Source organism: Pleuronectes platessa, chromosome 14 (genome assembly GCF_947347685.1).
Source record: "Pleuronectes platessa chromosome 14, fPlePla1.1, whole genome shotgun sequence".
NCBI classification, from domain to species: domain Eukaryota; kingdom Metazoa; phylum Chordata; class Actinopteri; order Pleuronectiformes; family Pleuronectidae; genus Pleuronectes; species Pleuronectes platessa.
Window position 1 is genome coordinate 20,551,421 of NC_070639.1, and position 16,392 is coordinate 20,567,812.

At 41.3% G+C, this 16,392-nt stretch overlaps 2 protein-coding genes and 1 long non-coding RNA gene across 4 annotated transcripts; all 3 read right to left on the reverse strand.

Annotated features, from left to right (window-relative positions):
- Positions 1–56: 56 nt before the first annotated feature.
- LOC128456154 (putative methyltransferase DDB_G0268948) lies at positions 57–3,002 on the reverse strand. The gene is made up of 6 exons (XM_053440222.1): positions 2,703–3,002; positions 2,448–2,608; positions 1,551–1,767; positions 958–1,061; positions 688–825; positions 57–192 (listed from the first exon to the last, which is right to left on the reverse strand). The coding sequence occupies exons 1-6, from the start codon at positions 2,811–2,813 to the stop codon at positions 96–98; spliced, it is 828 nt and encodes a 275-aa protein (XP_053296197.1). The 5' UTR covers positions 2,814–3,002; the 3' UTR covers positions 57–95.
- Positions 3,003–3,912: 910 nt separating this feature from the next.
- Positions 3,913–6,819, reverse strand: LOC128455509 (uncharacterized). Its single transcript, XM_053439180.1, has 6 exons — positions 6,814–6,819; positions 6,492–6,652; positions 5,578–5,794; positions 4,837–4,940; positions 4,221–4,355; positions 3,913–4,003 (listed from the first exon to the last, which is right to left on the reverse strand). The coding sequence occupies exons 1-6, from the start codon at positions 6,817–6,819 to the stop codon at positions 3,913–3,915; spliced, it is 714 nt and encodes a 237-aa protein (XP_053295155.1).
- A 382-nt stretch (positions 6,820–7,201) lies between these two features.
- On the reverse strand, positions 7,202–10,149 carry LOC128456468 (uncharacterized). Of its 2 annotated transcripts, XR_008341840.1 has the most exons (5): positions 10,063–10,149; positions 9,472–9,654; positions 8,767–8,853; positions 7,859–8,006; positions 7,202–7,628 (listed from the first exon to the last, which is right to left on the reverse strand). It is a non-coding gene; the product is annotated as an uncharacterized LOC128456468 (long non-coding RNA). The 2 variants fall into 2 exon arrangements; XR_008341839.1 differs by having other exon boundaries at positions 8,767–9,654.
- Between the last annotated feature and the right edge of the window lie 6,243 nt (positions 10,150–16,392).

The following is a 16,392-nucleotide window of genomic DNA, read 5'->3' on the forward strand; positions in this document are numbered from 1 at the left end:
ACCCCTAGTGGTATTTTATAAAACAACCTCACACATAGATCTCCTGTGTCCACGACATTGCTGGCCGGTGTTGAAAGTGTGAGAGGTGGTCAGACTCAGGCCTCCTCTGGTTTACAGGCCAGCAGGTAGTAATACTTCACAGCCACCACCACCTCTGCGTCTGCTGAGGTCACCTGCATCACGGACATCAGCCTGGACAGAGAGGAGCATGGGAAATAAAGTGTTATGAGTCATTCAGAGAGTAAAGTCAGGGACAACATCCTGTTCCTGTGGCAGATCTTATCTCTCAGCGTGTCATATAACAACTAGAATGGTGCAAACCTCCCCCTAAGTCTCAACAGTCTCCTTAAATTCAATGAAGGTGCACCAGATGTCACACACTCATAGATATGTGTCCCTTAAATATTCATTTCTCCCTGAGTAAAAACTAAATTCGAGATTCGGATCATCACTTAAATTGAATAGGTTCTTCAATAAATCTCTCCAGAAAGTTTCTATCTCACAAACAAATAAAGATACAAACCAACAAACCAACAAACAACCAGACAGGGCAGAAATATGAAATCCTTGGCACAGGTAATTTCCTAATAATACTAATAATATCATCATATGAGTCATTTTTCTTCATTTTCACGGACATGTGTGTTATTTGCATGCGTGTGCATAGTGTGGTGCATCAGTATTTACTTTTGACAGATGTCCTGGGAGAGTTCCTCGGCCTTCTGCGGGTCGGCTCTCAGCAGAATCTGATAGCTGGAGAAAGACTCCACCATCCCCATGTAGCCGGACAGAGGCATGGCCTTTCTCACTCTCACACACTCTTGCCTTTATGAACACACACACACACACACACACACACACACACACACACACACAAATCATACTACTGTACTGACCGAAGTGACAAAGATTGGAAATTAATATTTAGAATTGAGAGAGAGGAATGTGTTCACTCACCACTCCTTGTCCGGGTAAGGGATGGATTCATACGCCGCCCGGTACAACTCAATAGTGCTGGGACCAATGTGAGGGTCGCGGTAGAGTTTTAAAGCTGCATAAAACTGATCAAATCATCAGAAGAGTCCGTCAACTCACTGATGTCATTATACACAACATGAGTCAGGTGTTTTACTAACTGATGGGCTTAACACAATAATAACCACTAGATGGCGATGTTGTGCGATATGATTTGCTTGGGTTGTTTGTATTTGCCCTGATGATATTTGCCTGTTTGGTTTGTGTCAGTGGGATGAATCCTGTCTGAACAGGTGCAATCTTACATATTAAAGGAAAAATGCTCTCCTCAAACTCACAGCCCACAGTCCTCATGGGACTCTGGTCTTTCAATATGCAGATATACGAACAGGTCATGACTATGAATGGTTCCCTGAAGCAGGATTGATCCCTGCTATCTTTATTATGCGGGTACACATGCTTTTCATTTACCTTATCATGTGTCCTGACATGTAAGTATTTCTATAACAGGAAAAAACATTTGAAATCTGTATGTATGTGCACATTCACAGTAACCTCTCTCACTCTGCGTGTACCTCTTTGCAGACTTGGTTGAGTGCTTGCGAGCAGCAGCCGTCGTAGCTGAGCTCCATGTCCATGGTGTAGCTGAGCAGAGCCAGGCAGCCGCGGGGCTTCAGGACTCTGTGGGCCTCCAGGAGAAAGCGTGGCCTGTCGAACCAGTGGAACGCAGTCATAACAGTCAGCAGGTCCACTGAGCTGTCAGCCAACGGCAGCTCCTCAGCCGCACACTCTCTGAAGATGGGAAGGTAGCAGGAACTGAATCAAACTCCACACACACACACACACCAGGTGAAACCACGTTTGGGCCTTTCCACATTCTACAACTAATGAATCCTTACATACAAAAATCAAGTCAGATTAAACAATTAATTTCTGAGTTTTAATGGTGCACCAAATGCAATACATGATTAACTCCACCTTGTATCCATCCAGGTTTTACTGATATTAATGTAGATATTCTAAAATATCTCAAATACTGGGAATAAATACTCCATTGATACTGGGTTTATTAAACAATGTGCTCCATGCTTTGCATATTAATTTTGTTAACTATTTGTGTTGTATATATTATATTTCAAACAATACATAGGGGATTATTATTCAGTTGACTGTATGTTGGTTCTGCAGTGTGGGCCTCACAGCATGACCGACTTTCACCAGACAAGGTTCCAATTGTTCTCTCTTGTCACCAAGTGGCTCAACAGAGCAGTAAATAAAAACATGTTGGTGTTATCTTGATATCTCTCCATGCATTTTTTGAATGGTTGGCTTGATTCCTCCCTCTGTAGCCAGGTAAACATGGAACAGACAAACTAAAAAGAGACCCATGAAGCTTGAATTAGCCTTTGACCTACGGTCTCATGTAAAAACCTAAAAATATGAATCCTGACTGCAGGTTGGTCCATGCTCACCTATATGTGATGTTTGCCTCCAGGGCATACTGGACAGCCAAATCCAGCTGGGCAGGACTCACATCTGTCCCCACCACAGAAGCAAAGTGTTGGGCCAGCAGCCGAGTGCCCTGTCCCGAGCCACAACCCACATCCACTGCCAGCTCAAAGGGACGAGCTTTCTGTCAAAATAACATCGCTGTGCAGTTAGTTTCAACATTTCTCCTCCAGTAGTTATATTTCAGAGGCTGTCATCCTCTTCCTACTTGCACTTACCCGTTTTTCCAGGAATCCAAGGACCTGTTGTATAAGATGTTCTGATGGGGAGACCCTGTACTTTAAGTAAGAAGCTGCATGCTTCTTGCCCTCAAACAGACGGTGAGCCATTGTTAACTGATGCCTCCGTGAACAGCTGATTTATCATAAGCTTCATAAAGAGCTAAAAAAAAATCGACTTTACCTTCTATTTCGTCTGCAGGCAGGCATTCAGAACCACACACACACATACACACATGCATGGACGCACACACACAAGAGGGAAACAACGGGGTGCAAGGGAACTGGGAGGCTCCATTATCTCTGCTGGTATGTGGTGTGTTTCATAATGAGGGTGTTTAAAGGGACAGCTCCCTCTCTGTGTGCAACAATGCTGAGTGACCTGAATGTAATAATAAAAATAACACATTTAGGCAAAGCTCACAGGTCTGGGTCGGTTCATGGGTGATGTCAGAACAAGCTGGTGAGGATGATGTGGCCGAGGTCCGATTTGTATGTGTGTAATTATAATACTGCAAAGACGTGTTGTGTGCAGCTGTGTGTGCGTCTGTTGGCTTCTAAATGTCATGGTACTCTTTAACTAAGGTTGTTAATTATTAACAGTCACTGCTTATACACCTCTACAGCTGCTGGTCAGCAGAATTTAGTTCAGTCCATTTCCTGCAAGGGCTGTGAGGACATTAATAATAAACTGCTCATATAATAATTATTGGTATTTTAAACTTGACTCTGCAATGTATCAGTTATATCTGGTTGTCAATTAAATATAAGAAGTACTTAGTCTTTTTTGTTGTATTATTGGCGTCTTCAGAAAGTACTTTTAATGGCAATGCAGTATGATGTCACTAGTGTCATTACACTACACATATTTTCATGTTGCACAAAGTAGAAGTGACAAGTTACCTTCAACAGAATGAAAAATAGCACAAAATAAAGAAGTCACACTGAAGCAGTTACAACAAATAAGTCTGTGAAGGTTCAGCTGCTTTTGGAAATGTTTTGAATTGTAGTTTTTGTGCCAAAACACAGTGTGTTAAGGATTAGATTGGAAAGCTTTTCATACAGAGTTTACATTACATACAAAAGGTCAGTAAGAGTTTGACTGGGGAAAAACACAGAAATGTCCAAATTCAATATGCACACTCTTTAATACATCAGAGGCTTTAACATCCCAGAATCAGTTTTTCTTTTTCTGTTTCTGTATTGTTGATCATTTTGGTTTAGATGCCAGGACACAGAAATATTCCATCGTCCACTCTATTTCAGTGTCCAGAGACGTGACTCCCATTTCATCCAGAAACCTGTGAAGCAGTGAGAAACAGAGTCTGATTATATAACTTGTAGAGAACCAAGAAGACATTCAGTAAATTATTTAAAAAAAATGGATACCTGGAGAAATGCTGGTGTGTGTGTGTGTGTGTGTGTGTGTGTGTGTGTGTGTGTGTGTGTGTGTGTGTGTGTGTGTGTGTGTGTGTGTGTGTGTGTGTGTGTGTGTGTGTGTGTGTGTGTGTGTTTTACCTCTTCTCAGTGTTGAGCAGCAGGTCGTTAGCCGCCTGAGGGTCTTTCTCCTTGTAGGTTTGGAACATGGACAGGGTCTCAATAAATCCCACCAGGTTTTTCAAAGTGATGAAAGATTTCACTTCTGTTTCGATCCTGTGGTTTCAATAAAGTAGATCAATTTTTTTTATTCAAGACAAAAATGAGAATTAGAAATAATACATTTATCTGAGTCGTAACTTTCTTTATAACTTGTCTTTTAATTTATTTTATTGAGCATTTTATATGGCACTTGTATTTGTATACTAATTTATTTTACCTGTTTCTTCTAAACCTGATGATTTAATAAAGATTATTGTTATTTTATTAAAACCACATTTGAATTTACTTTATCGAGTCTTTTATTTTGGTCTTGCACAAACTCATGAATAACGTTCCCCTAAATAGGACACAGATGTTCTTTAAAGGACCAAAACTTATTCTCTGAGAAACCAAACAAAATGTTTAAACACTTTTGTTATCCGTATTTTAAAGGCTAGGATATATAATGAGGCCTAATTTGTCAGCCGACAGTTAATTCTAGGTATTACAGAGGTGTACTTGGCATTGGTCAGTTAAGTGTCTGTGTTGTAATTACCGTTCTTTGTCTGGAAAAGGGATGGCAGAGTATAACTCCTCCAGTTTACTGTTACACTGAGCTTCTGGGATGTTGCTGGTGTATGGCATCAGCAGCTGTTTCACCTGGAAGTGAATAAAGATAAAAACATGAATCCTTTACTCTATGCACTGACTTTTGTTGTGTGTCTGTATGTATGTTTAAATAATATATAATGTAAGTAATATAAACTAACATTGAAAACAAATTTAACAGTAAAAACTGCAGTTTTATAAATCTGTATGTTTGCTGTTGTTATTAATGATGGTAGTGGCAGGAGCTAGAGAGCAGCTCCAGGAGAACCTGGGGGAGTTGATTGGCTGATTAGTTGGACAATTAACTCTCCCTTGATTCAAAAGAGCGGCCACAGGGGAAGAGACACGAAAGAGACACGAAAGAGACACGAAGGAGACACATGAGGAGAAACTCATGAGAGTCACAGAGACAGACAAAGAGACAGATGACGGAGCTGAGCTGCTACGTCGTGAGAAACTGCTTGTCAATGTATGTTTAGTGATTTGGAATCTATGTTTGGTGCAGTTTAATTAATAAAAAAGAGGCTTAAAAGCAACAGGTTCACCTCTGGCAGTGGTGGGGGAGACCCCGGTGGCATCGACATGAGTCACAGTAGCATTATCTCCACTTTACTGGATACCTTTGGAAGTTGTGGTGTTCTCTTATTTTCACATTTGAATAAACAAGGATTTTAGTTATTACACCCACCTCTTCATAGAGGCTGTTAAGTTGTTCTCCACAGTTCTGGTAGGAAAGACTGTTGTTCTGATTGGTGTAACTCAGCAGAGCAATGCAGCCCCGGGGCTTCAGAACCCGATTGGCCTCAGCCAGGAACCTGGAGTGGTCAAACCAGTGGGCTGCTGCTGATGCCGTCACCAAGTCTACAGAGCCGTCAGAGAATGGAAGCTCCTCTGCTCTCCCTTTCCTGCAGGTGCAACGGACAGAACATCCTGTGAGTCCAGATAAATAGCACAGAGAGAGACAACTGGACACTGTTCACTAACACAACCATGACCACTGGTTATATGAACGCTTCTCTTGAAAGTGATTTTGCCCAAGAATAAACCACTACAGGTAGGTATCTGGGTACCATAGAAACATAACTCAACCTCACAGTTAAGTCTCCTTCAGGGGCTTATCTAGAAGGATTTCACACTTCATACATGAGAATACCCTCACTGACACCTCAGAAAAGGTGCCTAGTATTTCTGGGATTCCCGGGTGCCTGTAACACATTGGAGTTGTCGCCAAGCTGATCAGAGAGGTACACTAAGGGAAGGGGGGCCTAGTTGTGTATTGACATGACCCCATTAAGGCATTTGGCTCAATACCCAATGGTTGAGATTACTCTTACATAGGAAATTGAAGGCAGAGGCCCTCAGTCCAAGTGCTAGAGCCGTTTTGGACAAATTCGCTGTCACCAAATCATCACTGTCTAGAGATAGGGGTGGATCCTAGTAAAGCTAATTTCTGCAGCCTAGGCAGAGCACTTTATGAGAGGAACAATAAACTCCATATCACAATCAGGAGCCTCGAAGAATATTTATACAAATTAACAAACACTATTTTACACTATTTAGGTTGTTTCCAGGTTAGCGTAACACCGCCTCCAGATGTCTTACCTGTACTCGATGTTGGAGAACCCGGGCACAGCTCTGGCCTCCTCCAGCTGACACTCACTGATGTCAATTCCCACGACTTCTTTAAAGTGCGGCGCCAACAGACGAGTGGTCTGGCCTGTCCCACATCCCAGATCTACTGCCAGCACATGTGGCTGTCCCTTCTGAGGATGTCAACATTGATGTTGTTGTTGTTGGTGGTGGTGGTGGTGGTGCTGGTTTTGTTGATGTTGTTATTGTTATTATTATTATTATTATTATTATTATTACTAGGTTGCTAGAATCGCTCTAACATAACAGTTAGGAAGAAGTACCACATGCACACTCGCATTTGTACACACACACACACACACACACACAAACACACTTACTATGGTTATTTTTGGATAAATTCATCTAATTCATTTCCAGGAGACTTATCATAACTAAGCATAATCATAACCACTACTTGCTTACAATAACCCTAACCCAACATTGACCTTGACGCTAACTTTAACCTCAACCACTGACCCACAAATTTAAAGGATGGTTGGCTGGCAGACACACACACAAACACACACACACACTCTCTCTCTCTCTCTCTCTCTCTCTCTCTCTCTTTGGATTTGATTTGATTTGATCTCATCAACCAGACCTGTTTGCTTTGCTGTGACTATAAATGACTGGAACCTCAGATAAAGAAAGTTATTTTCTGACTTCCATAACTGAGGCATTCTCTACAGAATGTAATGTGCCCATTCTACTTCAGATCCATTGGATCATTGTTTGTTTATGTTGCTTAAAGAAGAGCATTCACTGCTTTAATGTAATCAGCATCTTATCTGCCAATATCATGGTGTAGAAGTGCAAGGAAATACCATTATGTTATGATCAATGTCATTTATTGTGCACAAACATTATATTAAGGCATCTGCTGGAAATGATATGATCAACAATTCTCATGCAAAAAATACTTTAAAAACTACACAAATAGTGTTTTGGAGAGGGGGGTTTCAGAGGGAGGGGGCAGCTCTGGAGAAAGGTCTGTCAATCCAGGTCTGCTGCTTGGTGTGATGGAGACATGAGGTTAGCATCAGGAGCGGAGGCTGCAGGAGGGACCGTGGAGCTGAGGCACACCTGTACTGCTTCTCTTGAGAAGAACTGAAGGACACAAACAAACCATAGTGTTAAATTATGAAGATGGTTCCCTCTGATTTTTTTTTAACATAAACGTCAGACAGGCCACTAAAAACTAAAAATGCTGAAGCTAACAGCTACCACACAGCAAGCTAATGCCTTCCTAAGGCTGCCAGGGAGTAGCATGAGTAGCATTGTAGCAAGAGAGTGTAGCTAATCACAGCCCTCACAGTTCTTCATCAGTGGAGAAGTACCTCGCCATGTTTTCATCTTCAGAGGAGTCATCTAAAGACTGTGCTGCTGTTCCAGAATATGTCAGGCCCGCTGCAGCCTGCTGGGCTTGAACTCTGAGCACGCAGAGTAGGCCCTCACGTCCCCTCTCAGTAAATGCATCAGTACTGCCTGAGAATATATGATAAAAGACAAAAACGTCTCAATTGTGCATTTGTGTGTATGTATACATACACACATACAAGGCTTTCTTTTCTACAGAAATATTTTTCCTGAGTTGATGACTCTGCTTATTGCCATCTAGAATGTGAAACCAAATATATTTTTTGGTGTACCCATACAAGATGTCCAATGTAACACCAATAAAATCCAATCTACTACACTACGGTTTTAATGCCTCTGCAATAGCGAGTCGCCGGAGGCATAACTGCATGTTTTCGGATTGTCTAACTTTGTATTTGTCTTAAAGTAAAAAGGTCAAGGCCACACTGACCTCATCTTATGGTTTCAGTTGTCAAGAGATACAGTGTCATTTATATGAGAGAAAATATGTAGAAATATGTAGACGGACACTGCTCTGGTTAGCGGAGTCATACAACGCAGTGTGGTAATTCTAGTGTAGTTTTTTTGTAATAAATGGGTTATCTATTTTTACAATCTACAAAAAGTTATCTATACATTTGGTCACGGAATGTTACACAAATAAATTGGCATTAAAGTTGGCATCTTGCTGTCTGGCCAGTCTGACGATGCAGCTGAAGCATCCATCAAGGGTGTTCTGCAGGTAATTTGGATTGTTTGTTTCTTTTGACGAGGAGAATAACATGAATTCGTACCGATATCAGTTTACAATCAAACCTTTTTGTGTTGACCTTGTTTAAACAGAGTCAAAGGACATTGTACAACAATGACACACATTTTCCCACAGTACCTGTCGTTCACTACTGAACTTCTGACACCCATTACTGGACTGTGTCTTCCTGTAGAGTGGTGATGTTCTCAACGTTCTTTTCACAGTCTGTCAAAACAAAATTAGAGTTACAAATGTTAATGCCCCACAACCCATTGCAGATACGGTTGTATTTGCACACCACATCGGATCAAAACAAAACTGCAGTCTGTGAAACAAGCAGTTTTGGTAGATATAAGGGAAATGCTAATATTTCTACATGAAACATATTCAGTCCCTTAAGCAAAATAACAATGATGGCAGGCCGCAACCTCGATGCCTTCGTCTGCTTTGCTTACAGACTAGTTTGCGGAGTCTCGTGCTGCCGCCCACTGACCGATACATCATCGCTCTTTTCTGAAACTAATGAAGGCAAATTCACACATGTAGACAGAAATAAACAGTATAAATTAAAAGGTGTAAATATTGCTAACATTATGTTTGATGGGGGTCATCATTATACATAACAGAGGAAAACTTTGCACATGTATTCCTTAAATTTACTTGCCTTCCTGTGGAAAAAGTTGTTTTCCCAGTTAAACAATCACAGCAGGGAAGCATGATTGATCAAAATTCTTTCAGTGTGATATAAACTTGTATTTCAGCAAGCGTACTTTGGGGATGTAATAAAATGTATATTTAGCACATTATATAAAATGGTGTTTCTGGTATGTAACTTAAAAGTACCTCTTTAATGGTAGGATCATCTCTCTCCCTCATCTTCCTCGTGGTACGTGGATGATGGTAGTGGGCTCAACCCGGCTTCTCTTTCTCTCCAGGCTGCCCTTCCTGCTCTTCATCAAGCAAAACAAACCGTTCGGTCCAAGTTGTTGACGTTAATGAAACTCCTGTAGCTTCACTTTGATACTCCTTGATTAAAAAACAGAACATAGCAATTGTTTTATAAAATGAATCGCAACTCCATAACATGGAAACATTATTGTCATAGTGCATACTATACATTAAACCAAATTGACCTGATATTGTGGAGTAATGGTAGACAAATACACTCCTTATTAATCTAAAGCATTCATAAATCAAATTCATGTTTATATTTATATTGTAGCGTCCCTCAATGATGAGCTAAGCGTCTTGAACTGCTTTCAACAACCATGTATTCACCTCCCAGGTAGCACAGGCTACCGTGGGCTGAAGCATGTGGCTAACAATGGCGTATTAGCTGATGAACAGCGTCCATAGTGTGGATTGACGGACTCTCTCCGCACTCGGACTGTAAACCTAGATCGTAACGATCTTTAAAAACAATAAACTACTTACCTGACAGAAGGAAGATGACATCGTGGTCTTCCAAGCGCTCCGTGTTTATAACGCAGCCCCGAGTTAAAGGGCTGGTTGTTTACAAATAGGGTTTTTACAACAGCCACACGTCATGTCCGCTCGCGCACTCGGGCCGCTCGCGCACTCGGGCCGCTCGCGCACTCGGGCCGCTCGCGCACTCGGGCCGGCCTCGGTATGAACAGACTCGCAGGTACCTTCTCATTAGAGATGTAATCTAGCCTCAAATATTACTATTATATAACATGAATAACATTCACGATCACTGAAGGACACCACGCAGGGACTGTGATTTAAACACCAAGCTGCGCCGTGGTGGCATGGCAACCGTCATAGCAACGATAAAAACATGCGTGATAACTATTAAAATATTTATCATAAGCACAAACTGGCTGAAGACTGTGGAAGCAAAGAGCCCATTTCTCGCTAGAAATGGTGTCAGAATGTATTTTTATGCCCAAACTAAGTTACAAAATTATATTTTTATCTGAAAAAACAGGGAATCTCCGCAATGTTTTCCTCTCCGCAGACGGGAGCTTGAGAGTCACGTGACGTGAGAACACGCCAATGCAAAACAAAGGGAGGACTAAATGTTACCATCTCACAATCTGGCCTCTCAGATTGTGAGATGGTAACGTCGTTCCAAATGGACCAACGTTGCCATTGAACGTTTTCTGATGAGACTGGGTTGGTGTATAAGAGGATTCAAAGGGGGGAAAAAGCCTTTCTGGCAAAAGGGGGCAATTAACTGACAGAAAAAGCGCCTCAAGGAATTTCAGACATCTTTTCAGAAACCTTTGAAAAAGCCCGATGTGGAAAATGTGGAAAATGTTCACCTATAATGTTATCTGCTGTTTGTATATCGCATACAAATATGCTAGGAATTTGTCTCCTGCTTCAATGTTGTTTGCAACACTGAGTTAGGGTTGTGTTGAAAGCTTTCAACCACTATCATCTGTGTTTTTTTGTTGGTTTTTATTTTAAATAAGTGACTTTAAAATTGATATATAAAGCAATCCTTATCACTCCAACCATTTTTCAAGCCAAAACCTTTATTCTTTACTTAAACATCACAGAAGGTCTGTGGCCATGCAGCAGCTTTGTGAGGCTGGGATCAAGGCTCAGCTGTGTTTTGACAAAAGAATGTATATGGTTTCAGCTCAGGCAAATCCGACACCGGACATCTGGTGGACAGCCCAAGGCAAACCACAGCCACCCCTGACATCATAACTGCAGCCATTAAGGAAGCTCAGTCAGACAGAAGTGGATTTGACAGAAGGAAAGTCAATGCCATTCATGGTAGAATATGTGAGCAGGCGTATTGTATATCAAGCAGTCTTGTTGTGATCACTTGTTGTGATCGGCTTCCTCCATGATCAAGATTCACTATCACAATCTCCCGTATTCAGTGTTAGGATCAAACTTGGTCCGACCGTGTGGAGAGTGTTGCAGTTGTTACTGAGAAAACTTTAATTTTAATGAGTTGAGCTATAGAGAGCGAATTGGTTAACAATCTGACACCTCGAAGAAAGCTGGCAACATTCAGGAAATAAGACAAGACGTCAGGACAAGAGGAAACCAGCTGCGACATCACCCACGTGTTTGTGAGCTGCTGCTGCTTCTAAGACTTGAGTTTGGAATTTTAATCAGCAGCATCTTGGCTTTCTTTAAATAAGAAATAACCATATTATTGGAGCCTGACAGAGAACTCCAGGGCACTGCACACCCACCCACACCTGCAAACTACCGGAAACTTGAGATTCTAAAGTCCCAGGGAACCTTTTTACTTTGTATTGAAGTTTTCATATAGACTTCAATACAAATTTAATTATTTTTCCAACCAAAGGAGTCGCCCTCTGCTGGTCTATTGAGATAATACAGGTCTCAGGCACTCCCGTATTGGCATCACTTTCTAAACAGGCTATGATTCCAAAGTATCAGCTGTAGGGTTTATATTGTCCTTACATCCAGATTGACCCTCTCAATAACAGAACTTCCTGCTGTCTTGACACCTGCAGGGTTTTCCAAAGATATCATCAAATGCATGGAATCAGATTTTCAAGCAAATATTTGACACTTATCAAAGCTTTTTACCACTTACCCTGAAGCAGCAATTATTAAACCTCTATGGTGTCCTTCATAAGGTTGTTTGTCAACAGCCTAACATCTTATAGCCCCTAAACATCTGTTTTTGATGTTTTCTAGACAAGATTTCAACCACGTCACAGAACAAGTCTTTACTGTAGATTAAGTCTTGAATGACATTCCACCTCCACAGTGGAAAAGTTCTGCAGTAAACGATTGTATGAACATGTTAACACAATTACAAAACCAAGCTTTACCTCAATGAACACAATAGGAATCGGAGAACTGGAATGATGTCTCTATTATGACATCATTCCAGTTCTCCGATTTTTAAACTGGCTTCCTGTGTGTTTAAATACATTTTCTTGTTATGATGTTTCCATTCCTCTCAGACCATCTGGGACACGTCCTGCTTCCTGTTCCGAAGCTACAGTAAACATGGAGAAGCAGCACTCAATTTGTATCTATCATATATCTGGGACAAATTCCAAGAAAACTTTTTCTCCTCTACAAATACCATTTTGTTTTAATCAAAGTGTAAAACATCACAATCAATTCACTTTATAGCTACTCACAAGGTGCTTCTGAATGTCGAATGATGTTTGATCATAAACAAAAGTATTAGAGAAATTGGGGGGGGGGGGGGGGGGGGGGGGGTTCGCTCTCCCTGCTGGAAACACATGACCCAGATGTCAGCGTATGTTGTCGACTCAATTTACCGGAGAAAAACTCCTCTGCGAGAACATGACTAACGCACTTGTCATAACGATACATAACCTGTTTTTCTACCTTTTTTGCTTTAGTTATGCTCAGAGGCGGTTGGGAAAATTAAGAAGGGCTGTAACTCTTTTTGTAAATATAAAAGCAAACTATTAATAACCAGGCTAGGGGTCATCAAAAGAGAATATCATCAGGTGACTACATGATGAAAACAAGTGGAAAAGTAGTGGATATAGATATTTCAGTTCGGGCAAAATCATATAGTAACATAAGGAATATCTGAATATAGAACTCAGTAGTCAGGGAGGACGTTCAGCTTCAGCACATGTGAGTGGAGATGAGAACATGTGTACAGCAGACCTGCTTCCTGTTTGAAGTCGCTCCAACTCCCTGAGCAGCGTTTGACCAGAGAGAGGAAACATAATCCAAGTGTGAGTTATTATCCGAGTCTGACATCACCGACGTTAATATCTCATCAATATACTCTGTCAAAAACTGTACTTGCTCCCATTTGAACTCTTAACACCCACATATTATCTTTTACTTCTGATCAGTCTTCTTTCATTTGAATACAGCAGGAGGGAAAGTTGTTGGTTGGGACTAATACAAATGAGTTCTAAATCCTATTTTTATGTTCAGCTCTTATGTAATGTGTTAAATCTATGCACATGAAATCATTGGCGACATTGACAACCTGTTATAAGAGGGAACATCCAATTGTGAAAAGAGACATCAATAGAAATGAATCACTTGAGTTGAGTGTGTATTTGTGTGAGAAGAGAGAGTCGGAGCTGCTGAAGTTTAAACTGGTGCAACTGAAACAACAAATAGAAAGGAAGGTTTGTTTGTCCCAGATCGAGCAAATGTTTCCAGTGAACACTGGGAACACTTGCATTTTGCCTCACTTGGTATTTGTAATGAAACACTTAATTAAACACAATCATTTTAAAGATTTGACTGTTTTCTTGAAGAATGCTTTTATTCTCTACGTAACAGGGGATCATATCAATTATATTTTAGTTCATCAACGTGGAAGAGGGTAAAGGCAAAGACTTTGAAAAGCAAAGTGAAATGATAAAATGTTTAATTAAATATTTATAGATATCAAGAATATTTAATGTGTGGAAAAATCTTTTGCAGTCTGTGACTGTTTGAAGTGTTGGACCCTCAGACATCAGCAGACTCTCCTTGAATGTTCCCTGGTGATTATCTTCCACTAGAGCCTCATTCAGCTCTTCACATTGTTCTGCTCTCCACCAACTCCAACACAAAGCTGCACTGAGATCAGGTGAGTGATTCGGCCAATGGAAGATGTCGCCAGCCCATAGTGCTGCCAGGTCCAGACAGTACAGTTATCGAACCCTTTAAAATCTCTACCACCACATCTGTATCTCTGTCACATGATAAAAAGGGAGGACTTGTGTAAAACATGACAAACCTGCAGGGCACACACACTCTGAGACACTAAGGCCATGTGAATAGAGAAGTGAGAGCTAAGTTTCAGTTGGAAATCCTGCAAAGTGGCTATTGATACCTCACCTGAGAGATGGTTCTCTGGAATAACATGTCATGGGTGGAAATAAATGTACTAAGAGGCACAAGTCATCCTGAGGAACTTTTTTTCCCTTATGCACAGATCATCGGAGGTTATTAAAGGTGACTGGATGTTTTCCACTCTTTGGTGCCTCCCAGGAAACTGAGTGGGGTTAGTGCTACTGGTTTCCTGCCAAGTCACAGAGCTACAGGCAGTGTCCTCTTCAGATCATCTCACCCTGAGCCTGCGTGTCAGTGGTGATTTGCCTGTGCTCTGTTAGACTTATGTTGAGTGTTTATTCACACACATTCACACGTGGATCTGAATGGTTTGTGTTCAAATGTAGCTGTTAAAAGAAGTTTAAAAAGTGGATTCAAGCAAACATTGTGACCTCTGGTTTAAGTTTCCCCTGAACACCTGTCTGGAATCAGAGATTAGAGGAGCAGACGATCAAAGAGATCAGTGACAATCTTGGAAAGCAAGTGTGGAGATGTCTGAGAATGATTCTCCACCGAGACTCTTCTGGAGCAGAAGAAGCAAGATCCGTCTCAGCTCTGTCACCACAACACAGAGAAATTCTCCTCAAAGACTCATCTAGGATCATTTAATAAAAGTCTTGTAGAGAAAAATATTTAAAGGTTCACAGCTTTTCTAAAATTAAGACCAAATATTGGAAAATGTAAAAAGAAGGAATCGTGGGATCTTCTCGAGGAACAGAATGTTGGCTTCTTGAAATTGTTGTCACATCAAGCAGCTGAAGACGTTCTTATACTTCCATGTTTGCTTTTCTTTCACCTTCTGTCCATTTCACCTCAAACCAGCTTCATCAGGTTTAAGTTCGTAGACCAGGGGTGTCCAAACTACGGCCCGCGGGCCATCTGCGGCCCCCCATCCATTTTAAATTGGCCCGCCTCAAAAAAAATAAAATAATAATAAATTAAAAAAATTAAAAAATTAAATATTTTTTTTTAAACTAGCAATTTAGTAACACTTAAATGAAACTTAATTATAGCACTATGTAGTTTTGCTCCATTTTTGAAGAAATTGTACTTTCTTGATTCTTGTTGTTCGGGGTTTGTTCCCTCGGGTACCCTTGAATGCATTGATTGTGAATCGCTTTGGATTAAAGCGTCAGCTAAATGAATTGTAATGTAATGGATTATTGCCCACTGTATTGTACTTCTCAGTTTAGACACTAGGTGGCGCCCATCTCACCCCTGACCTGCCAGCTGTCCCTCAGAACACCGCCACGCCCCCCAACCTGAGCGATGCAATTGAGGGGCATTGTCAACGGTCCGCTCCAGGGCATGGGGGCGGGGCGGCGTAAGTGGCCAGAAAGGTAATTGGCTATCACCAATACCACTCGTAGACACTCGGTCTGCGTGGCATGGCTCCCTCACACTCCAGCTCCTCCCGGGCTGGACTCTCCAGCCGCTCCTTCGAACTGGTTCCCCAGGTCAACGGATCAGGCTGAGACAAAGCAGGCGCATTGTGCAGCAGATTGTAGAGGCGATTCCTACGGTTCCTGTTCTTATTGCCTCTTCTGCGTGGGGGACGAATAAACAAAGAGTCAGGAAGGATGGCAGTGTAAATGAGAAACTCTGAATATCAAGCTTTTCCACCAATTTGGAACCTACTACAAAATTATTATCACTGACCTAAACAGAAGCAAAACAAAACCCTAATAACTGATTTATTTTTAAATTAATGGATTCTAGTTAATCAAAGTTAAAAATATCCTGCCAGCAGAAAAGATAAATATCAAAATCACAGAGACACTCTCCTCAAGTTTCAGAGAAACCTAACACCAACAGGATCCTTCAAATCAGACAGCGTTGTCATCTCATACCTTCCGTCGAAGTCTGCCTTCTCTTGAGGAGGGGTGGAGGGTTGTGGTGAGGGGCTGGACTGCAGCGCTGAGAAGCAGTTGAGCCCTGCAGAGATGAAACGTTAAAAGAGAGAAAAGTGAAAAA

What these genes read in the sequence shown, in the direction of transcription:
- LOC128456154 (XM_053440222.1), bottom strand. Translation starts at nt 2,813, where the DNA reads ATGGCTCACCGTCTGTTTGAGGGCAAGAAGCATGCAGCTTCTTACTTA. An exon ending in GAGGCAAACATCACATATAG is followed by an intron (nt 1,768 to 2,447) that starts GTGAGCATGGAC and finishes TCCCATCTTCAG; the next exon opens with AGAGTGTGCGGCTGAGGAGC. An exon ending in TCCCAGGACATCTGTCAAAA is followed by an intron (nt 193 to 687) that starts GTAAATACTGAT and finishes CTCTCTGTCCAG; the next exon opens with GCTGATGTCCGTGATGCAGG.
- LOC128455509 (XM_053439180.1), bottom strand. An exon ending in TTAACAGCCTCTATGAAGAG is followed by an intron (nt 4,941 to 5,577) that starts GTGGGTGTAATA and finishes ATTCACTTCCAG; the next exon opens with GTGAAACAGCTGCTGATGCC. An exon ending in CCTTTTCCAGACAAAGAACG is followed by an intron (nt 4,356 to 4,836) that starts GTAATTACAACA and finishes TTGAAACCACAG; the next exon opens with GATCGAAACAGAAGTGAAAT.